This window comes from Eurosta solidaginis, chromosome 3 (genome assembly GCF_040869045.1).
Source record: "Eurosta solidaginis isolate ZX-2024a chromosome 3, ASM4086904v1, whole genome shotgun sequence".
Classification (NCBI taxonomy): domain Eukaryota; kingdom Metazoa; phylum Arthropoda; class Insecta; order Diptera; family Tephritidae; genus Eurosta; species Eurosta solidaginis.
The window spans coordinates 97,035,844-97,060,256 of NC_090321.1; the positions used below are offsets into that span (position 1 = coordinate 97,035,844).

At 36.6% G+C, this 24,413-nt stretch overlaps 1 protein-coding gene across 7 annotated transcripts in view; it reads right to left on the reverse strand.

Moving 5' to 3' along the window:
• The window catches only part of LOC137244194 (matrix metalloproteinase-2-like), an 830,051-nt gene that overhangs the window by 486,460 nt on the left and 319,178 nt on the right, over window positions 1-24,413 (reverse strand). The window contains exon 4 of one of the 7 annotated variants that reach the window (XM_067772838.1): window positions 1,473-2,079. The exons of the other annotated variants lie outside the window; for them this stretch is intronic. Coding sequence (XP_067628939.1) covers window positions 2,058-2,079 — 22 coding nt within the window. The 3' untranslated portion in view covers window positions 1,473-2,057. Of the gene's footprint in view, window positions 1-1,472; window positions 2,080-24,413 lie in introns of those variants that run through there. 7 annotated transcript variants of the gene reach the window in all.

The following is a 24,413-nucleotide window of genomic DNA, read 5'->3' on the forward strand; positions in this document are numbered from 1 at the left end:
GTTTTTATTATGAAACCAGCTCATTGAGGCCTCTGCCAAAAAATCCGTTCCGACGTTAAAATACTCGAAAAGTACAAGAGATTGGTCGGAAATAAACTCATCAACGGAAACATTTTTAAAAAACTTCACAGCTTCCTTTTCAGAAACTTGTACTCTCACTATCCTTGGGGATCTTTCATCTTCTGTTAAATCCTTGTATGATAAAATCTTTTGTGCAATTTTTCCCTTAAGTTCATTTGAAACATTTTTGTCGTACAGACTGGAGCAAATCAATTCCGGATTCATATACCTCAACTGATGCCTATATTTTCCCAATACCTTTTCTGATATACCTCGATCAAAACGTTTGTACTTAATAACGTTGTGAATAAACATTAAATCATTATTGGGCGCCATATTAGCGTTTGAAGCTTGACACCACATTTTAACATATAGGTTGACAATAAATAAACAAATAACTTTTATTGAACTGAACCCTTCTTTGGACATAGGAAATTGCTCCCTAAAAATAAAAGTGTTTAAAAAGTAAATGGCTTTAGCCATCCAACGAGCGTGATGATAAGCACCAGGAGAGCGAAATGAAACATCACTAGAAGGAGTTTTCCAACTCTCGGCAGTTATTTCAGTTAACTGAAGGCGAAGAAATTCCGAAACGTCTTTTTCGAATTCTTTCACTGATCTCTTTACCGAATCATCTTTTACCCCTTCCAAGTACTTAAACTGATCTATGTTAGGCCAATGAATTTGAAATTTTCTAAAAATATCGGGTAGGGGAGCAGTTGTTGATCCCATTTTGTACTCAAACACTTACCGTAAAACGACTTTTAAAATGTGATGGCGACACGCTAAATGCAACAGAGGTCTGCTCAGCTCTTTTTTAACAAGGTGCAAGCGCCTTTCATTCGACCGGTATTGGAAGCTGTCGTATCAAAACACATACCAACAATGTTATCTCGAACATCCCATTATTCTAGGCAACCGCTAACAGCTTCTGCCTGACAGAAACCTGTGCTATTCTCTAATTCAGGGACTGCCAGTAGTTGTTCATCATCTCCTTTGCTTACTAAGATTGCAAGCCTTTCAGTACAGTCCTTCTGAAGAAGTTTTGGCAAAAGTTTTTCATCCCAATAAACAACACAAGCCTTCAAGTCTGAATTTCTGACTCTCGCCTTGATTTTCTGTGCCCTTTGCTCCCGAAATGATATTCTACGTTTTCTTATCGTACTTCTACTAATTCCTAGTTCGTCCACGTTAGAGCCCAGACGTTCATATGTTGCGAAAATTATTCTCACAGCATTTCGATCAGAAATTCTACATATATCTAGCAGAATCGACAACTTTTAAGTCATTACTTCCTTCTGCCCATTACTATGTACTATTTTCTTCTTTTCGCTTTGTGGATTTTCTTATCGTCAATAAATTCTTCATCAGAACTCATTTCTTCCACTTCGGATTCAAAAAACTCTGAATTATATTGCATACTTTCCGCTGCAGTGATAAAAGAAGATAAAGTTTTAAGTTTTTAGGAGGAATCTACTGTTGAATTTGGTAAAAATAAAAGCTATAACTTCTAAGAACATAGTTTTTGGCTTAAATTGGAAAAATATAATATCTCACCAGCATCTGATAGTGAAGTTTGTAGTTTGCGCTGTTCTTCCGTGGATTCTATTTCTTCTCTTCTTTTCTCTCTTTCTACTCTTCTTTGATCAGCTCGAGCAGTATTCCTATCGACACCTTCCATGTGACCTTTGCGACCTTTCATCTCTGACTTTCCAAAAATCGAACATCTTTATTCGACATTTTGGAAATGGCAGCTTCCACTGCTACATCAAAAAGTTCGGGCAGTTTGGATTTGAATGCAAAATTCTTTCCTTCCTGGCGTTTTGTCTTCAATGCTGAATTCCTTCGAAGTGATCTCCATTCGTTATATAGTTTTTCAACTTTGCAAACAGCATTTTTCGGCATCTGACAAGGTATTCTTGCTTTTGTACGACCCGTTTACTCTAGGCAATTTTAAAAATCAACAGGACTGCAAAGTTGGGCAATGTAAATTCCTTTTATGTATAAATAGCAAATGAGCTAAAATATGCCAGAAATTTCAAGTATCAATATTCGCATAATTGAATTTTAAAACTATTAGACTATATTCAAGTTGAGCCATAAACTATTGTTTATGGGACGTTTTTGACTTTATTTTGTATTGTTTTTGTCAAAAAACTCGACTTTATAAGTCTGTCTAACGAACAAAAAAAGTTCAGAGCAGGTTAGAGCAGAGCACAGTAGGGCAGCTGACAAAATAGAAATAGAGCAACTTAGAGCAACTCAGAGCAGAAATAACATGAAACACTTGAATCTGGATAGTTTCCATTTATTTGGTTTTTTTTTTTTAAATCTTCAAAATTAATGCAAATACACGTATGCTAAAACGTGGTTTCTCTTGCAAGCTAGTTTTTTGAAGTTTTAAAAATTTATTTTTTCTGCTCTAACTTACTACACAAAAAAAGCTAGAGCAGAAATTTGTGATCTGGATTACTCTAGTTTTGTTTTGAGCATACTCTTGAAACAAAAGATAGAGCAACCTAGAGCAATAAAAGTGTTCATGAAACACAATTTTGTGAAATAATTCAACCTGGCGTAAGCTAGAGCAGCTCAATAAACAAACCTTATGGCTCAATATGAACGTGATCTGAACGTATACGTTGCTAAAAATATGTCATAGTAAAAAGTTTTATAGAACATCAATAATCTCGAACTTGGCTTGATCAAAATTGTAGGGAACAGCGCAATATTATACCAGGTCACGAACTTGATTCATTAAATATTATATATCTATCAAACTACCCATATTTAAAGGAAAATGTCTATTATATACTTTAAAGTCCCGTAAATTTCCTTTCATTTGACAATAAATTTATTTCAACATGTATAATATATTGCAAATAAAAAAAAATTTATTTTTCGCGAAAAATTGTGACTTCGCCAACTTCAGGGGTCTTCAGGCACGGGAAAGCAAAGTCCGATTGAGCTCAAACTTTTACAATTGCATTTTTGCACTAAACAGCACATTTTAAGAACTGAGCACCTGTAAAAATTTGAAAAAAATTAAAAAAAAACACCCTAATATTAAGTATGTCTTACTCTTTCTGGACATATTAATATTGTGAGCAACGATGTTACCAGATGTGTCTACTGGAAGATGACTTGGGGAATTTTTACCCTTACATCACCCCCTTGCCCATAAACTTATAAAAATTGTTGCGAACGAACGAATATGTTTACTATACATTAGGGTGTTCCTCCCCTTTTGGATTCGTTAGTTCGGAACCATTTTAATTGAAAAAAAAAACTTAGAAGTTAAATACTCGAATTTTAGTTACATTTTTGGTAGTTTATTAGAAGTAGCTTGAATGAAACATAGCAATATTAATTTGAATTTATTTAGTAAAATATATTGTTTGTTGTTTTTCTCTTCTTGTAAATATTTACATTTTATATATATTCAACTTGTTTTATAAAAGTTTTACATTTTTAATCTTTGCTGCTTTTGAAATAGTTTTTTTTTTGTAACTTAAGAAATACAATTTTGTTATCAGGTATGAACAAATTTTATGAAATACGTTTTTTTCTCTTTGAATATACAACATTGTGTGTTATTGTCTTTTTTTTTTAATAGTTTTTGAGCCTTCGTGGCTGCTTAAATGACGAAAATAAAGCTAATGCTAATTTGTTTTGGATTTGTTTTTTTTTTTGTATTTGTTTTGTGTGTCGGATTTTAAAGTTTACTGATAGTAACAAAGCAATGTTAACTTACTTTACTAAGGCGATTTTTGTGTACCACTTTTTCTTTATTGTTAACTTCAACGAAAATAGTTATATTAGGTTCGCTAATTTTAGTTATAATAAAAGGACCTTGATAAATATTTTCATGTTTGTGATGTGGTTTTTTCCGTAAAAGTACTTTATCTCCGATTTTTACAATTAACGGACGAGCCGTTTTATCATAAAGATTTTTGCTTTGTAACTTATTTTTATTTATTAGGGTTTGTGCCATTTTGTGCGCTTTCTGCATTCTAAACTTAACTTCTTTAGCATAGTTTTCGACATTATAAATTGGGTAAATTTTTTCTTTTCTTAATTCATTAGGCAAAGTTGCCTTTTTTCCAAAAAATAACTCGAAAGTAGAAAATTGATTGTCGAAAACTGTGCTTGTGGTAGTATTGTGTAAAAATGTGATACATCCCAGTCTGAAAAGGATTCGTTTAAATATGCACGTAAGTATTCATTAAATACTCTATGATCACGTTCAATTGTACCAACAGTTTCGTGATGGTATGCAGTTGAAAAATTATATTTAATATTTAAAAGTTTAGTTAATTCTTCAAATAATTCATTTTTAAATTCTGTACCTAAATCTGATTTTATGGTATCCATTGTGACGTATGTTAAAATAAATCCGTCAAAAAGTGCAGATGCAATTGTTTTTGCTGATTTATCTGGTACAGCTATTGGTACCAAATATTTAGTCATGTCACAAGTCATGGTAAGTGCGAACTTGTTACCATATTTGGACTCAGGTAGGGGTCCTGTTGTATCAATTACTAATATTTCAAAAGGTTTACAGGGTGTTGGCGTTATAACAAGGTTTTCTTTATTTTTTGGTTTAACCTTGTTAAAAAGACATTTGTAACAACCTTTAACATATTTTGTTATATCACGGGTCATGTTTTTCTAATCAAATTTTGTTCTTAGTTTTGCGTAAAGTTTTTTCATACCACATGTCCTCCTGAAATTGGGTCGTCGTGGTAGATAGTCATTAACTTAAGTTTTTTGTCATTGTCTGTTACAGTCTCTACTGGATCTGTTACAATAATTTCTAGATACTTTAAATTTTATTTCCGCGGTCCTTTAAATATGTAGTTGAAAAATAATTTAAAAAAACATCATCTTTAGGCCATTCTATTTGCTTAATTTTTCGTTTGCTGGCTTCTGATTCAAGCCTCGAAAGTAATTTCTCTAAAGTAATTATTTCGTTAACAAGCTCAAAACTAAGTAACTCGAGGTTCTTATGTTTAATATGCGCAAAAATTCTTAAATTTGTGGTTTTTATATCTTTATTGTAAGTAATTTCAAAATTTGAAAAATTAAATAAAAATTTGTCGTAAACGTGTAAAGTAAGTTGTTTTTCGTCGTTTTTCTCAGGTTTCCTAACAAGGTTTTCATCCTTTTGCCATTTTGTCATTGATCTTGTCTGTACTGCTAAAATTTGTTTGTTCGATTCCTTAATCTCATCGATTGTAATACGCGATAGTGCATCAGCACCAACGCTTGATTTACCCGTAATATAAATTATAATAAAGTTATACTCCGCTTATTCTAGCCTAATTCTCGAAAGTTTTGAAGAGGGGTCTTTCATGTTGAATAGGTATACTAGTGGTCTATGGTCGGATTTTACAAAGAAATGTGTGCCATAAACATATGGTCGAAATTGCTTTATTGCGAAGTATATTCGAAAGAGTTCCAATTCTATAATTGGTTTTTTCTGCTCTGCTTTATTAAATGCTTTAGACGCGAAAAAAATTGGTAAATCACTGCCTTGCTGTTCTTGACTCAAAACAGCGCCACATCTAGTTGTGGAAGCATCAACGGTAATAATGAATTGTTTAGTGAAATCTGGGTATTGTAGTAATTTTGGTGAAAGTAATGCTGCTTTCAAAGATAAAAATGCCCTTTCGCACTCAACGTCCCAAACGAGTTCAACTCTTTTTATACTCAGTTGAGCAGAGCTCACAGAGTATATTAACTTTGATTGGATAACGGTTGGTTGTACAGGTATAAAGGAATCGAGATAGATATAGACTTCCATATATCAAAATCATCAGTATCGAAAAAAATTTGATTGAGCCATGTCCGTCCGCCAGTCCGTCCGTTAACACGATAACTTGAGTAAATTTTGAGGTATCTTGATGAAATTTGGTATATAGGTTCCTGGGCACTCATCTCAGACCGCTGTTTAAAATGAACGATATCGGACTATAACCACGCCCACTTTTTCGATATCGAAAATTTCGAAAAATCGAAAAAGTGCGATAATTCATTACCAAAGACGGATAAAGCGATGAAACTTGGTAGTTAAGTTGAACTTATGACGCAGAATAGAAAATTAGTAAAATTTTGGACAATGGGGGTGGCACCGCCCACTTTTAAAAGATAATTTAGAAGTTTTGCAAGCTGTAATTTGGCAGTCGTTGAAGATATCATGATGAAATTTGGCAGGCACGTTACTCCTACTACTATATGTGTGCTAAATAAAAATTTGCAAAATCGGATAACGAACACGCCCACTTTAAAAAAAAAAATTTAAAAGACAAATTTTAACAAAAAATTTAATATTTTTACAGTATATAACTAATTATGTCTTCATTCATCTCCAGTAATGATTTGGCGCAACAAAATACAAAAATAAAAGAAAATTTCAAAATGGGCGTGGCTCCGCCCTTTTTCATTTAATTTGTCTAGAATACTTTTAATACCATAAGTCGAACAAACCCGACTGCTTAGCTGTTGCATAGCGATGGGGAGGCAAGGATGTCTCGATATTCGATGCCCAGATTTTGTAAATATTTTTGTATTGCCAGCTGTGGGCAGCGACATATTTTTGGGCTCTCTCTCTGGTGGAGCTGAGCTATTTGAGCGGCCTCTTTTGACTAATCCTCACCCCCAGGATTATTTAAGATTGAAGATCGTGATTCTACTGGGTTTGCATCTTATAAAGCAGCGATGGGCAAAACGGCTCGTGCCGCGCTTTGCACATTTAAGTGCTAGGTGAGGGACAATCAAGTGCAGGTATGTGGGGCGAAGAACACAGGAAGAGAATAATATACAAGCACACATAAGATAGATAAAGAGAGAGTACTTGGAAAGTGGAAAATAGAGCTGCCACCGCTCTTATTATGTTAAATTATTAAGCGTTTTAGGATAAACTCGCCTTTACCGGGGGCTTCGCTCGCACTAAAGGCCACGAATATGTAATGTGGCTTTTGTGATTCACAACTCGAACTGAATTTTCAGTTGCAATTTTAAAAGTTCCTTTATGATTCAAATCATAAACAAAGCAAGTTTTAAAATAAGAAACATGGTCGCCGTAAATTAAACACACATGCAACACATGCTCCAACAATTTTTGCAGTGTGGATTTAACGATATATGCATCTGAGCTGAAGAAATTTTAAAATTCCTCCATAATTTGAAATCTATAAATGAAAGCAGTTATGTTTATAATAAAACTGGTAAAATTAGTCGTTGTTTATTCGATTGGTACCTTTTTTTAACTGTTTGACTTGACAGGCCGTTGCGAACGAATTTTGTAATTGAAATTTAAGTAACTTCCCGATAAGCTACAAGCTTGAAACTTGGAATATAGTTCAGAACCCGATGACAATGCAATAATAAGAAAAAATCGCCGCTAGGTGGCACAAGGATCGAGATATTCGCAAAAATCGTATTTGTGTTGCGATTTATCTCATATTTGAAACACATAATACATACAAGAATAGAAATCGACCTATGAAAAAAATCGCCGCTAGGTGGCGCATGGATCGAGATATTCACAAAAGTCGTATTTGTGGTCCGATTGGTCCATATTTGGAACACATAATACATACATGAATAGAAGGCGACCTATGATGCCCGATTTGGCTCATATTTGGAACACATAATACATGCAAGAATAAAAAGCGACTTATGAAAAAAAAAATCGCCGCTAGGTGGTGCAAGGGTCGATATATTCACAAAAATCGTATTTGTGGTCCGATTGGTCCATATTTGGAACACATAATACATACATGAATAGAAGGCGACCTATGATGCCCGATTTGGGGCATATATGGAACAAATATTGCATACAGTCCGGTACTTCTACATCATCATTACATTTGGAGTTGGCGGAGAGTCGAGTAAAGTCTTTGGAAGGATTATGTATTGAGGATTTAGGTTGTAACAAATTGTCAGGAAAGAGTCCTTGTAATAATGAGTCACTAAATGAACTAAATATAATAAGAAATAATAGGCAATTAAATAAAGACTAAATACTTGAAAATAAAATAATTAAAAAACATTTCTATTGATAGTCATAAGTAAAACCAACTAAACCTTAATCAGGTTATGCTACGCCTCACAATTTTAGAAATTTCACGCGCCCAACGTTTTCATTTAATTGTCTGATCAACGCCTTATATTGATGTGGAGAGTGATGACTAGTACCTAGGACCTACCTAATTATTTTCTAGCTTTTCGTGTTATTATTACTTCATGTAAGTATTGTTTCCAATAAAACCGTTTAACTTAAAATTTTTTGTTAATTATTATCAGACCAATTCTAAATATTCTCGCGGAATTTTGTTCTTGCGGATTTTTTTATTCCCGCGGAAAAATTCCTCCAATTCTTTTCTCCTAGGGAGAAGAATAATTGGGGAATAGGAATTTCGAATTTTCGAAGTCAGCTGTTTTATCAATTGAAATTTCGTTGCGCATTTCTTATTTTGTTTAAAAAATTGTAGTTTAATTATTGTTACCAATTTGTTTGAAATTTAGAAATAAGGTATAAACAATGCACATTATTTCATTTCATGTCGTATTCACTGGAATAAGTAATGAATTGGTGCCACAGCAACATCAATAGAGGAGCATAAGAAGAAGAAGGCGGCGGGATAACACAAATCCGCCGGAGTTGCATGCATTCATTCTGCCATGGTTCAACTATATACAGGTTGGCTCATCTGTAAAGCAACAAAATATCTCTGTTCAAATTGTCAAAATCTGTGTATTGGTGTTGGTGCGAATGGTATGGAATGGAAACGTAAAACTTAGCAGTTTTTGTATGTGTAAGTAAAATGTTGCCAATGTGTTGGTTTCATTTTGAGTTTGCCATCTCCTTTTGACAATCCCTTCGACCATGCAATGACATAAATAAAATCAGCTGATGAGATGAGCCAACCTGTACATAATTGAACCATGCATTCTGCAAAGAAATTTTCTATCGGCCAAGTCGAGTTGAGTTCGCCTTTCGCCATATGCCAAAATCTATTTAAGCCTTCTTAAAAAAGCCTTGCGCAATTTCTGGACGGCTGCATCAAATACGGGAAGAGCTCTTCCGTTGCTTGTGATATACTTTTCGACTTAAAATAAAGAATATTGTGGTTTTTGTTGTTGTAATAACAGTGAGAATATTGTGGTAGAATGTAAATACATATTTTAGCACAAATTTGTACAAATAAGTGTTCTTTCTTAAAAGAACGAATTTCCTTTAACTATTTTGATGCATTCCCTTTTATTTAACTAGTGAAAAAACTCCTATGAAATGGCAGAGAAATCTCCCTCTCCCTCACATTCATAATACCTACTTTTCTCCCATAACCGGTTTCCGCTTTTTCGAACATTGTTCAGAATAGGAGGAAAGGGAGAAGTGAAAAAACTCACAAGGAATTTTTATTTAGAATACGAGGAATGGGAGAAGGGAAAAAACTTGCACGGAATTTTCGTTTAGAATTGGGCTGTATATTTATTTGTAAATTGATACATTTCTTCCATAAACAAATGAGACAAGATCCCGCATTCCGGAATTGTTGTATTTGTAATCGAATTTTAAAAAAAAGTTTGATGACGTAGCGCTTTTGAAGTTTTTCGATTTATTACATTTCTCTCATATTTCGCTACCAGTGTTCGGAGTATTTAAAACTGTTACTTCAGTAAACAACTACGGCGGAGTAAAAATACAATTTTCGAAGTATATTTTTTCTTGCTTTTTTAAAGCGGGCGAACAACCAACATCAAATGGATTTGGTGGCTTGGCAATCCCTTCGATTGTTTTTTTATCATGTAATGTTTCTTAGCAAAAAGTTATCTGCCTTATCAGATGCACATGGAGTCTGCCTAAAACGTGTAGGATGATTAAATAATGCTCCCATTAGCACAGCACATTCTGGAAGAAAAGTGGGATCTATCTCCCCGGATATTTATCGCAAAAAATATTATTATTATTTTCGGTTTATCATACATATTTCATGCTCTTTTAATAACAGAAGGCTTAAAGACCGGGCCAATACCTGTAGGAATGATAATGGTGACCTGACGTACAGACTGGGGGAAGACGAAGCCGATACCCCGATCGCCGATGATGAAAAACACGCTCAACACGCAAAACGTGCCAAGTAATGACGGGATACCCGCCGGGCTGCTCAAACATGGAGGCGAAGAGTTGGTATAAGATACAGAAGCAAAAAAAGTGGGGCTTGCAGTAAATGTGGACAAGACGAAGTACTTGCAGTTATCGTGGCCTTTGTAGCCACGTCACTGTTGACTGATATAAATTCGAGACTGTGAAGGACTTCGTCTATTTGGGAAGCAGCATTAAAAGCAAAAACAATGTTGGCCTAGAAATCAAACGGAAAATAACTCTTGCTACCAAGTGCTTTTTAAGAAATTGAAAAGCAAAGTCCTGCCTCGACGAACAAAATTCCCGCTCTACAAGTCACTCATCATAACTGTGCTGATGTATGGCTCGGAATCATGGAAGGTGTCGAGAGAAGAATAGTCCTATTCGTGATGTCTATGGCGAGTACCGAAGGAGGTATATTGATGAGCTATTTGAGCTTTTCGCAGATATGACGATAGTGCAGCGAATAAAAACAGGAAGCTTCGCTATCTAGGTCATGTTATGCGCATGGAAGAATACGCTGCCAAGAAAGAAAGTTACAGCGGTTTGTAAACAGAGGAAAGAAAAGACCTTCACTGAGTTGGGAGAAACAGTTGGGGGAAGATTTGACCTCGCATGGTGCTCCCAATTGGCGACTGTTATCGCTGACCTCACTGACTCAGTATTCTTCATTTTTATATAAAACTTCAAGAAGTGCTGTATGTTGAATTTTGGCAGGATTTTCAGATTACGTTCGGACACATTTTTTGCTTACATTTTACTTCTTCACTTCTCATTTCGTGCGAAATAAAAAAAAAAAAAAACAAAAACTGTAAGCAAAATGTGAACAAACATGTCTTAAGACACGAACAATGAATTCACTTCATTTCATCCAATCGTCACTTGTAAACAATCAGCTTTTCATACGTATGTATATAATGAAAACTTCAACCAAAAGGTATTAGGTAGTAATACTATTTAGTTTTCAACTCTAGTTGTAGTAGGAGGTAAGAGCGGAGCAAAATAGTCCGATTGGAATAAAGTCTGAACACTGAGTCAGCAATAAAACATGTTGCCAAAAGCGTGATGTCACGCCAAGAAAATTTATTTCCCAGCCAACTATGATTTTTTTGCTCTCTCATTTTTTAATGCGGGATCTGTTTATTGGTTCATGCATTTCTTCCTAGGCTCACGGCGACACTGCCAACAAGTCTGAAAAGGGTTTCGTTTCCCCACGATTGTATCCGAAACGTGCATTAGTACGTTCTTCTACTACTACTTCCTCTAATGCTACTACTTTAAAAATACTTTTTTAAATACCTTTATGTATATACTGCAAAATCAATCGGCTGGTATATAATTAAATTTATGTGAAGGCCAAATGAATGTCAATAATGCGTTGCTTAACATAAAGTCGACTTCAGTCTATGGTTATTCCGTTTTTCGTATTTCTTGCCAAAAAATGTATGTTTTTGTTTTCGCACTATTACAACACAGTTTGGGAATTGGTTTTCGAGGTTGAGAGAGAATATTTTCATTTCAGTTGTTTAGTGTTTCCGCAACCTTCTTGCGAAGAATATCGTTTGAGACGAAGCGTACGATATTTCCATTATATTTTTTTACTCCCCTAACACCCCCAAACACACAAACGTCTCACCTAGCACTCGCTGGCACTGAAAATGATTTAGGAGCCGAAAATAGGCCAATCCCTGCTATAGGGTCACCATATCTGGCATCTGCAGGGGACTATTCGAATACGGCATGTCTGTGGTAGGTCAGCTGGTGCATAGCCCCCAATACCCCAGCCAGACTAGTTACAACCAGAGGGCGTCAGGTATCTGGAGGCCACCGTTATAAGACACACTAAATTAGTGGTAAGGTAGATCAGCTGATTCATAGCCCCCAATACCCCAGCCAGGCTAGTTACAACTAGAGAGCGTCAGATATCTGGAGGCCACCGTTATAAGACACACTAACATAGTGCCTAATTCCATGAGCGCAGTTCGTGGGATACACTCAGAGTTGCGGATTTTATCCTCTCTAGATCCGCTATGTTTGCTAATAAAGCAATGGGCACCTTATTCAGGGTGTGAATCTTTGCCACGTATGACCGGTGTTTAGCTAAGAATAGCCTCTGGTTACAGGAAACTTGGCCCTGAGTGAGGAAAGGGGGTACAGATGGGATCTGGGAGAAGTAGGGAAATCTGCGAGGAGGCTCCGCGTCAATATGGGGAGACGGTGCAAGCACCTACGAGCCAACGTTTTGAGATGACGCCGATGTGTGCAAAGCGAGACATCCCCATTAAAAACATATAGTATACATATGTAGAGGCATCTGCCTTAAACCCCTTATAAATTATTGGAAAGATCGCGGGTTCGAATCGAGCTCAAGGCCTAACAACAATTATTTTATCTTATTATTGTTATGATACATTTTTTCTTAAATGAAAAAATTGTTTAAATTAGAATCGAAGAAAGAAAAATTTAGACAACTGCTAAAGCTCGTTTCATAGATCCATTTCGGCACTGCTTAATTCCTTCATCGGCATGCCACCTCATCAGCTGCTTTAATGAATTTCTCCATATCGTTTGATATTTAACAGAGAATAGCTATTATGTAGGGCCTAATTAGCAAATTCGAGTTTGATGCTCAGAAGCAAAGGGAAGGGTTTCAATAACCTAACACCACCACTCAAAAAAACTTTCACGCAAAAGAAAAATTTTGGAATCACCTCTTTATGATCTTTTAAAATTTATTATAACCAAATATATATATATATATATATATGTATATGCAAGAAAGTGTTATTTTCAGCTCTTCGCCACTGAATACCAGAATTTATGAAAGATAATTATATACGTGTGTGTGATATAAGTATAATAAATATGTGATATAAAGCTACAGTGAAAAAAAATCGAATATAAATGTGAGGATTAAAGGACTCAAACCCAATTTATATTGCTTTTTTTTTAAAAAAAGAAGATATTATACTTAAATTGACAAAACAGTGAGCCTGTATGTGTGACCGGTGTGCAATATAAGGAGTGAGGTTATGTCTCTTCTAATAAAATGTATATTGCTGGTGCTAAGTGTCCAAGGAAAAATTTGCTTGCCACAAAATTAACGCTTGTAGCTAGAGCCAATAAATGGTCTTTTGTAATAAAACGTGTGTGTGTGCACGTTTAAATTTTTAAACGAGCAGAAAGCACTGTGATAGCGATTTTTTCTCAATATTCAGATAACGACCAAAGTGGTGTTATAGAAATTTGGACAAGCCCCTTTTTGTCACGAATAAGCTCAAAATTTGTATAATAATTTATAACTGCGATGGTTGCAAGAGCCGAAAGTGCAGTGCAGGGCTACGTTTCAAGGAAAGTTTAAAGCCACTGACTGCTAGCCTTAGGCTGTGTCCAATACCTCTTACCACGGGTGGGGGAGAGTATTGGATAGACAAAAGGCTTTGTAATACCACTGTTTATTCAGTAATTTTTTCATCACCGCATGTGATTAACATGAACAAAAATTTAACCACTTTTTTCTTTGTGTCACTTTTAATTTGAGCACATACCTTTTAACCAACGCTTTTATTAGTGTATTGACGTTGAACAAATTCCGTTGTTTTGTCCGGAATGGCTTTGTAGTCAATGCTTAATGTGATGATTTGATAAATTTAATTGCTTTGTTAGTGGACTGTATCTCGATATAGTTCTGACTCCTTTACTGGCGCTGATGGACCATGAAAACTTGAGCTGGCGGGTTCCAGATTAGTTTCTTTTAATATATTCGGGGACTCTGCGTTCTGGCGGTGATGATCGCTGGAGTGATCTTTTTTCTGGTTTTGACAAACTTGTGGTATAAACAAAGAGCTTACGAGCGTGCGTATACTGCTGCGGTTTTAATCCAAGTAACCGAGTTCCATTCCACGCGTTCCGTTTACCCCCCAAAACTAACAGGCCTTTGGCGGGGTAACTTAACGAAACGTCAATTTTGCTTTTAGTATATGTGCTAACGGCCGTAATAAATAAGCGGTTCTGTATTAAATTGCATTAGGGTGGCCGGCCCTTGATTTTCCTTTGGGGTTAGCCTGCTGGCCTAAACAAGTAGAAATAATGAAGACAAAGAAACAACCGCTGTAACAGATGAATGGTTATGGCAGCGGCGCAACACTGGTGCGTATATACTACACATCTTAGAAAACATGCCGGTATATTATATCAGCCAACAGACTGCACTAGGTAGGGAATGTGTGCATAAGTTAAGGCAAGTGGCACAACTTCTTATATTATAATTTTTGGGGAATTCCTGATAATTATACACCTTCTGCCAACGTTCGAATCGCTAAACTGTCGAATAAATAACTGCAATATTCAGTATCGCGAAATGGTATTTTTTAGACTTCTTTGGGAGTAGTACAATTATACTTCACTTCACAAGTAATAGCGTGTTTAAATCAAACTGATTAGCCATTCCTCAGCTTGCGCTGCTTTTATACTCTTTGTTGCCTCGTCCGCATATTTCTCCTAAGGTCTACACGTCTAACCTTCTAGAACTGTTGTATTGCATACTTGGTTCGTAAGCTATATGCGTGTGTATGTGTGAGTAACAACTTATTCTCTTAACTCATGACTATATGTATGCATGTGAGATATCTCTTCACTTCGAGCTGCTGGTTATGTGTGTCGAATATTTTTCGTTGCATTGTACATAACCGTGGCTGCTTGCCGTTTTTGTTGTTGTGATTATTTACTAACAGCATAGTGGTGTCAACATACGCCACAATATTTTGACATCTGCCGATAAATAAAATCACTGGCTTGTTCCAGGATATGATAGCATTGCCATTTTCAACAACTGTAATGAAGTTTCGCAAGGATCTGATGAAGAATCCGCGGAAGCCAAAAAATGTAATCCATTTATAGCTGCGTTTTAAGTTTGTGATTTTACCGAATATCATTAACTTTTTTCTTTTCAAATACCTCATAATTTCTAGTATATTAACATCCAAAACCCAGTAAACAAATAGTAATATACAAGCTGGTACGTATGGACTATCAGCAATGTATAATCAATTACAAAGAGGTGGACAAATAAAAGTGTCAACATAAGTCGCTTTTTTTGCGAGGTAGTGGAAATAAAACGATAGGTAGATTAGCGAATTGCATAGAAAGCAACAACACAAAGTAGGCTAGTTGAGTTGGCTAAGCAGGTTGAGATGTCCCTTAAAAAAGAGCGCTATTGTGAACTAGCGAATGAAATGTACATACGAATGTGCAGATAAACGAAAATTACAAAATAACAACGTGGTGGCAAGGTGACATACATACAAACAAAAACACACGCATTCTATTTATTTTGTTTTTGTAACTCTCTGGATGAGTGTCAAAAATGTACTGCGTCAGACTTAGAAATGTCAAAGCTGCTAAGAAAGTACCAATTAGCTGATAAACTTTGACCATCTGTATGACTCCGCCATGATGAAACAGTTTAGCTAGTTAAAGAGTTTTTTTCAAGCTCGCTTGCAAAAAAAGCAAGTTTTTCAGTTTCTTTCCTTAATATTATGATTTGTGTGTTGCCGTCGTTGGAACCCCATATTATTCAAAAACAAGTAAGGAAGGCTAAGTTCAGGTGTAACCGAACATTATATACTCAGCTGAGAGCTATGGAGACAAAATAAGGGAAAATCACCATGTAGGAAAATGAACCTAGGGTAACCCTGGAATGTGTTTGTATGACATGTGTATCAAATGGAAGGTATTAAAGAGTATTTTAAGAGGGAGTGGGCCATAGTTCTATAGGTGGACGCCATTTAGGGATATCGCCATAAAGGTGGACCAGGGCTGACTCTAGAATTTGTTTGTACGATATGGGTATCAAATGAAAGGTGTTAATGAGTATTTTAAAAGGGAGTGGGCCTTAGTTCTATGGGTGGACGCCTTTTCGAGATATCGCCATAAAGGTGAACTAGGGGTGATTCTAGAATTTGTTTGTACGATATGGGTATCAAATGAAAGGTGTTAATGAGTATTATAAGAGGAGTGGGCCTTAGTTCTATAGGTGAACGTCTTTTCGAGATATCGCCATAAAGGTGGACCGGGGGTGACTCTAGAACTTTTTTGTACGATATGGGTATCAAATGAAAGGTGTTAATGAGTGTTTTAAAAGGGAGTAGGCCTTAGCTCTATAGGTGCACGCATTTTCGAGATATCGTTATAAAGGTGGACCAGGGTTGACTTTAGAATGCGTTTGTACAATATGGGTATCAAACGAAAGGTGATAATGAGTATTTTAAAAGGGAGTGGGCCTTAGTTCTATAGGTGGACGCCTTTTCCAGATATCGCCATAAAGGTGGACCAGGGGTGACTCTATAATGTGTTTGTACGATATGAGTATCAAATTAAAGGTATTAATGAGGGTTTTTTTTTTTAAGGGAGTAGTGGTAGTTGTATATGTGATGGCGTTTTCGAGATATCGACCAAAATGTGGACCAGGGTGACCCAGAACATCATCTGTCGGGTACCGCTAATTTATTTATATATGTAATAATAGGAACAGTATTCCTGCCATGATTCCAAGGGCTTTTGATTTCGCCCTGCAGAACTTTTTCATTGTCTTCTACTTAATATGGTAGGTGTCACACCCATTTTACATAGTTTTTTTCTAAAGTTATATTCTGCGTCAATAAACCAATCCAATTACCATGTTTCATCCCTTTTTTCGTATTTGGTATAGAATTATGGCATTTTTTTAATTTTTCGTAATTTTCGAAATCGAAAAATTGGGTGTGGTCATGGTCGGATTTCGGCCATTTTTACACCAATACAAAGTGAGTTCAGATAAGTACGTGAACTGAGTTTAGTAAAGATATATCGATTTTTGCTTCAGTTATCGTGTTAACGGCCGAGCGGAAGAACAGACGGTCGACTGTGTATAAAAACTGGGCGTGGCTTCAACCGATTAGAGATATACGCCGCCGATAAACGCCGCCGCCGCCGCCGATTTTGGTCGTTTTTCGCACGCCGCCGCCGAATGTCAAAAATATCGGCGCGGCGTCCGGCGCGTTACTATATTTTCTACTCGTTTAAGACTGTTTAGGCCATTTATTGTTTATGTCGAAAATTGGTCGGATATGGTCGAAAGTGGTATCAACCGATGCGCATCACTGCCAGTTATAAGAAACTAATTGCGAAATTTAACACTTTATAACTATTCAAAAGTTATTTAAAATAACAGGCGCTTTCGATGTCAGCTTAACTCCCCCAGCGAGTTAGGGGGGGTCAGAATATACCCGCGGTAGGTATGCCTGTCGTAAGAGGCGGCTAAAATACCAGATTCAAGGGGCTGTGTAGCGCAACTTTGCAGGTTGCCAGCGCAACATATAGCTTCTCCAAACCCAATTGTCAACCTCACCTATCCGCGGCGAATCCTGTTTCACTAACAGACGAGGCTCTGGCGACCCTAAGCTCCTTATGGAACTTGGGTTTGGGGAGGGAGGGGATGGCCTGAAGGTTTAATGTGGCCACATAAATCGTTCCCGAGATGGTCGGGCCAGCACCTTAATGGTGCTGTGGTACCGGAGCGTATCGGATCTGTATCCGGCAAAGGACCATCACATCGATAACACTCCCCAAAGCCTTCGGGGAGCAACCTTATCGCTACAACAACAACAACAACAACATGTCAGCTTAACACGGACTTTGCATCACCCAATTCAGCAAGTTATTAAAACAAAACACTAAAAGAAAAGTTATATAATAAATTTATATGCTCACTTTGCATTTTTGAAAAAATTAATAATGAACAATTAATTCAAATAAAATGACCCAAGGCGAACATGTTTGTAAATTGTCCTCAAGAATAAGCGAAATCAGTGATGCAAAATTCTTTACTAGGTTCTAGGGGCATAAAAACTCCTTTGAAATTATTCTTACCTCATACTTAAATTGAGGATATATGTACTTATGAGAACGGTTTGAAAAATCACTAAGTCTTGCATTGAAACATCTGTTGTTTATTTGTGAAACTATGCAATAGCGTCTGAAATGTTAATTTTGATTTTCACACTTCATCGTTCAACACCCAAGACTCCCGGTTTGATGTTTCCTAAAGTTGGCGGACCTATCCAAAACTAGTCCATTGGAGTGAATCACATTGATTATAGCCTATCAACCAAGTTTAAAATTCACCTACACGTTACGGCTCCTTTTACAAATGTGAATACGTAGGCACATATATATACCAGGTGAGGCTTTGTCCTTCCCAAGAACACTCAAAGTGGTGAAGCAAAAGCTTTCCTAAGACAGTGGAACCAATGACCGTGTGTGATACTACCCTAACGTAGTGGACAGTCGAACTTGTCTGAAAACTGAAGCTACGCGGTCATCCATAATGAGCCCCTATATCGTAAGGCCGGAAAACAGTAGTTAACAACTTTCAACTTAAAATCCGTTGACTTTCATTCTAAATTTGATTTAACGAAGACTATTGAAATCAATGTTATGAACACAAACGTCAGCAATATTTGGTCTACATTTTAAAAATTTTATCCAGGGTCCTTGTAAATATTTAATTATGTAGATGCGCCGAGTAATATACGATTTTCACCCATGACGCAATGACATCCACTTATACTGCTTATGATTTCGAGGACGGAATCCTTGGCCGAATAGTCACTCCCTAACGTTTCATGACGTTTCTCTGGTGTAGCTCGGCAGCATCCGTTGGAAATTCTTCGGGCTACACCTAGAGCTTCTAGGAACGTGACGTCGACGAAGGTATGAGTTCGAAGTCGCAGTCCTATAGCCTCTGTACTGGCATATGGTGTGAGGCTCAGGAGGCGTGGTAGCGACTGGTGGTAGGGATTCCTACTGTTCGCACATCGGGAATTGTAGCTCTTAAAACCAGCCGAAAAAACTGGAGGCGCCCTCAGCCACGAGAGACATGAGTATTAATAGACCATTAATAGCAACCCTAAGTCGCCTTTATGCGTGACCGCCAAGGAGCGACAAATGATTTAAAGAAATTGTGTTCGCGACGATTAGGAGTTAACCCTAGGTGAAACTACGCTTTGCACGAGGTATACAAGCAAAAGTGTGACTATTTTATGTATCTCTATTTTTTTTCAGCAGACGTAGCAGTACCAATTCCAAAGACCAGGGTTAGGTTCGAAGCCTCTCTGGAGCAAGCGAACGAGGGACAATCCCTTCGCAAGGAGCTACTCCTGAAAATTTTTGAACGGTCTGCGAGATTTTGATGCAAAAACCCCGGATCTTTCCGAAATGTCCAACACGTTGATTTCCTTAAATACATATAAACAAAACCTTTCCTAAATATTATTTTTTTTTAAATAGAAAAATCAAGCTTTTAAAGTAAGAACACCGGCGTACGCCGGTGCGCCGCCTTCGCCGCCGCCGCCGGTATATAATAGAGCCTATGCCGCCGCCGCCGATAAAGTGATCGGCGTAAACCTCTACAACCGATTTCGCTCTTTTTCACAGAACACAGTTATCGTAAGTCCCCACCAAATTTCACAAGTATTGGTAAATGTTTGTTCGACTTATGGCATTAAAAGTATCCTAGACAAATTAAATGAAAAAGGGCGGACCCACGCCCATTTTGAAATTTTATTTTATTTTTGTATTTTGTTGCACCATATCATTACTGGAGTTGAATATTGACATAATTTACTTATATACTGTAAAGATATTAAGTTTTTTGAAAAATTTTGACTTAAACATTTTTTTTTTAAGTGGGCGTGGTCATTCTCCGATTTAACTAATTTTTATTAAGCATACATATAGTAATAGGAGTAACGTTCCTGCCAAATTTCATCATGATACCTTCAACTACTGACAAATTACAGCTTGCAAAATTTTAAATTACCTTCTTTTAAAAGTGGGCGGTGCCACGCCCATTGTCCAAAATTTTACTAATTTTCTATTTTGCGTCATAAGTTCAACTCACCTACCAAGTTACATGGCTTTATCCGTCTTTGGTAATGAATTATCGCACTTCTTGTGCTTTTCGAAATTTTCGATATCGAAAAAGTGGGCGTGGTTATAGTTCGATGTCGTTCATTTGAAATGGCGATCTGAGATGACTGCTCAACTGAGTATAAACAAGTAAGGAAGGCTAAGTTCGGGTGTAACCGAACATTACATACTCAGTTGAGAGCTGTGGAGACAAAGTAAGGGAAAATCACCATATTGTAAAAAGAACCTAGGGTAACCCTGGATTGTGTTTGTATGACATGTGTATCAAATGGAAGGTATTAAAGAGTATTTTAAGAGGAAGTGGACCATAGTTCTATAGATGGACGCCATTTAGGGATATCGCCATAAAGGTGGACCAGACCTGACTCTAGAATTTGTTTGTACGATATGGGTATCAAATGAAATGTGTTAATGATAATTTTAAAAGGGAGTGGGCCTAAGTTCTATAGGTGGACGCCTTTTCGAGATATCGCCATAAAGGTGGACCAGGGGTGACTCTAGAATTGATTTTGTACGATATGGGTATCAAATGAAAGGTATTAATGAGTATTTTAAAAGGGCGGGGGCCTAAGTTCTATAGATGGACGCCGTTTCGAGATATCGCCATAAAGATGGACCAGGGGTGACTCTAGAATTTATTTTGTACGATATGGGTATCAAATGAAACCCAGCCAGCATTTTTTGAAAATTTTGATCAAAAAATATTCAAACATCATATCCCAAGATGATTAAGAACGTTCAAATTTAAAAGCATTTTCTGTTCGAAAATTAACGTATCGTCGGGAGAAAAATGTACCATAAATGTGATTATTCTTGAAAAATCATATACGATTCATATTTCGAACCGCTTTTTATTCATATTTGATATCATTGTAAAATTGGGCTTTAATTGTTTTAGATTAATATTTGAATGCTTTTCACAGTCATTTTCTGGTCATATTCGTGCACATATTTCAATCATTTTGGTTGAGATTTTTGAATCATTTTTGAATGCGATTATCATGCATTTATTTTTCATATCTCATACAAAATAAGATACTACATGCTAATCTTATTTCATCAGGGGAAGAAAGCATGCGGAAGTGAGCTATTTGAACCAAAGGTAATTCGCAAACAAATTAGACCAATATACACCTGCGACTACAACATCCAGCATCAGCTATGATCCTCAACATCTTAAAATACGATATGGTACGAGATGTTGAAGCCATATCCAGGTACATATGTCAAGAGAGTTTCACTTACCTGGGGTTCAAATAGTTCACAACCTTTGTATTGTCTAATGGTATAATTTGTATTTTCTGGGAAGCCGAAGGTGGAGAAATGGTTGGGGACATCTTTTGTTAGGAGCAGTATATACATTATTTCTTGTATTGAAGAATAAAATTTTAATATATTTTTTCTGAACTTCATGATTGAAAAAATGTGTGTATGCGAAAAAATAAGATCTTCAATTAAAAGTAAAATTTTAACAAGTATAAAATTCATTATTCAGTCAACAAAGATTGTCAGAAAAGATTCAGAAAGCTGAATGAAAAATGATTAAAAATTTTGATCACCTAAAGTAAGCACATTTGATTCAAATATGATTCCAAAATATTATTGAAAAACTGTATACAGTTTTAGATCATCAAAAGTATTCATATTTGATTATTTCTTTTGTTCAATTGTATGATAACTCATTTTTTAGTCAGAAAGAGTAATCAAATTGTATTGATATGTAGGGAAATTCAAAATTTTATCACCTAAATGCTGAGTGGGAAGGTATTAATGAGTATTTTAAAAGGGCGTGGCCTAAGTTCTATAGATGGACGCCGTTTCGAGATATCGCCATAAAGATGGATCAGGGGTGACTCTAGAATTTGTTTGTACGATATGAGTATCAAATGAAAGGTGTTAATGAGTATTTTAAGAGGGCGTGGGCCTTAGCTCTATATGTGGACGCCTTTTCGAGATATCGCCATAAAGGTGGACCAGGGGCTACTCTAGAATTTGTTTGTACTATATGGGTATCAAATGAAAGGTGTTAATGAGTATTTTGAAAGGGAGTAGGCCTTAATTCTATAGGTGGACGCCTTTTAGGAATATCGTTATTAAAGTGGACCAGGGTTTACTATAGAATGCGTTTGTACAATATGGGTATCAAACGAAAGGTGTTAGTAAGTGTTTTAAAAGGGAGTGGGCCTTAGTTCTATAGGTGGACGCCTTTTCGGAATATCGTTATAAAAGTGGACCAGGGTTGACTCTAGAATGCGTTTGTACAATATGGGTATCAAACGAAAGGTGTTAATAAGTGTTTTAAAAGGGAGTGGGCCTTAGTTCTATAGGTGGACGCCTTTTCGGAATATCGTTATAAAAGTGGACCAGGGGTGACTCTAGAATTTGTTTTTACTATATGGGTATCAAATGAAAGGTGTTAATGAGTATTTTAAAAGGGCGTGGTCCTTAGTTCTATAGGTGGACGCCTTTTCGAAATATCGTCATAAAGGTGGACCAGGGGTGACTCTAGAATTTGTTTTTACTATATGGGTATCAAATGAAAGGTGTTAATGAGTATTTTGAAAGGGAGTGGGCCTTAGTTCTATAGGTGGACGCCTTTTCGGAATATCGTTATAAAAGTGGACCAGGGTTGACTCTAGAATGCGTTTGTACAATATGGGTATCAAACGAAAGGTGTTAATAAGTGTTTTAAAAGGGAGTGGGCCTTAGCTCTATAGGTGGACGCCTTTTCGGAATATCGTTATAAAAGTGGACCAGGGGTGACTCTAGAATTTGTTTGTACGATATGGGTATCAAATGAAAGGTGTTAATGAGTATTTTAAAAGGGCGTGGTCCTTAGTTCTATAGGTGGACGCCTTTTCGAAATATCGCCATAAAGGTGGACCAGGGGTGACTCTAGAATTTGTTTTTACTATATGGGTATCAAATGAAAGGTGTTAATGAGTATTTTGAAAGGGAGTGGGCCTTAGTTCTATAGGTGGACGCCTTTTCGGAATATCGTTATAAAAGTGGACCAGGGTTGACTCTAGAATGCGTTTGTACAATATGGGTATCAAACGAAAGGTGTTAATAAGTGTTTTAAAAGGTAGTGGGCCTTAGTTCTATAGGTGGACGCCTTTTCGGAATATCGTTATAAAAGTGGACTAGGGGTGACTCTAGAATGCGTTTGTATAATATGGGTATCAAATGAAAGGTGTTAATGAGTATTTTAAAAGGGCGTGGGCCTTAGTTCTATAGGTGGACGCCTTTTCGAGATATCGCCATAAAGGTGGACCAGGGGTGACTCTAGAATTTGTTTGTACGATATGGGTATCAAATGAAAGGTGTTAATGAGTATTTTAAAAGGGCGTGCGCCTTAGTTCTATAGGTGGACGCCTTTTCGAAATATCGCCATAAAGGTGGACCAGGGGTGACTCTAGAATTTGTTTGTACGATATGGGTATCAAATGAAAGGTGCTAATGAGTATTTTAAAAAGGAGTGGGCCTTAGTTCTATATGTGGACGCCTTTTCGAGATATCGCCATAAACGTGGACCAGGGGTGACTCTAGAATTTGTTTGTACTATATGGGTATCAAATGAAAGGTGTTAATGAGTATTTTAAAAGGGCGTGGGCCTTAGTTCTATAGGTGAATGCCTTTTCGAGATATCGCCATAAACGTGGACCAGGGGTGACTCTAGAATTTGTTTGTACGATATGGGTATCAAATGAAAGGTGTTAATGAGTATTTTAAAAGGGCGTGGGCCTTAGTTCTTAAGGTGGACGCCTTTTCGAAATATCGCCATAAAGGTGGACCAGGGGCGACTCTAGAACTTGTTTGTACGATATGGGTATCAAATGAAAGGTGTTAATGAGTATTTTAAAAATGAGTGGGCCTTAGTTCTATATGTGGACGCCTTTTCGAGATATCGCCATAAACGTGGACTAGGGGTGACTCTAGAATGCGTTTGTACGATATGGGTATCAAATTAAAGGTATTAATGAGGGTTTTAAAAGGGAGTGGCCCTTAGTTGTATATGTGAAGGCGTTTTCGAGATATCGACCAAAATGTGGACCAGGGTGATCCAGAACATCATCTGCCGGGTACCGCTAATTTAGTTATATACGTAATACCACGAACAGTATTCCTTCCAAGATTCCAAGGGCTTTTGATTTCGCCCTGCAAAACTTTTTCATTTTCTTCTACTTAATATGGTAGGTGTCACACCCATTTTACCAAGTTTTTTTCTAAAGTT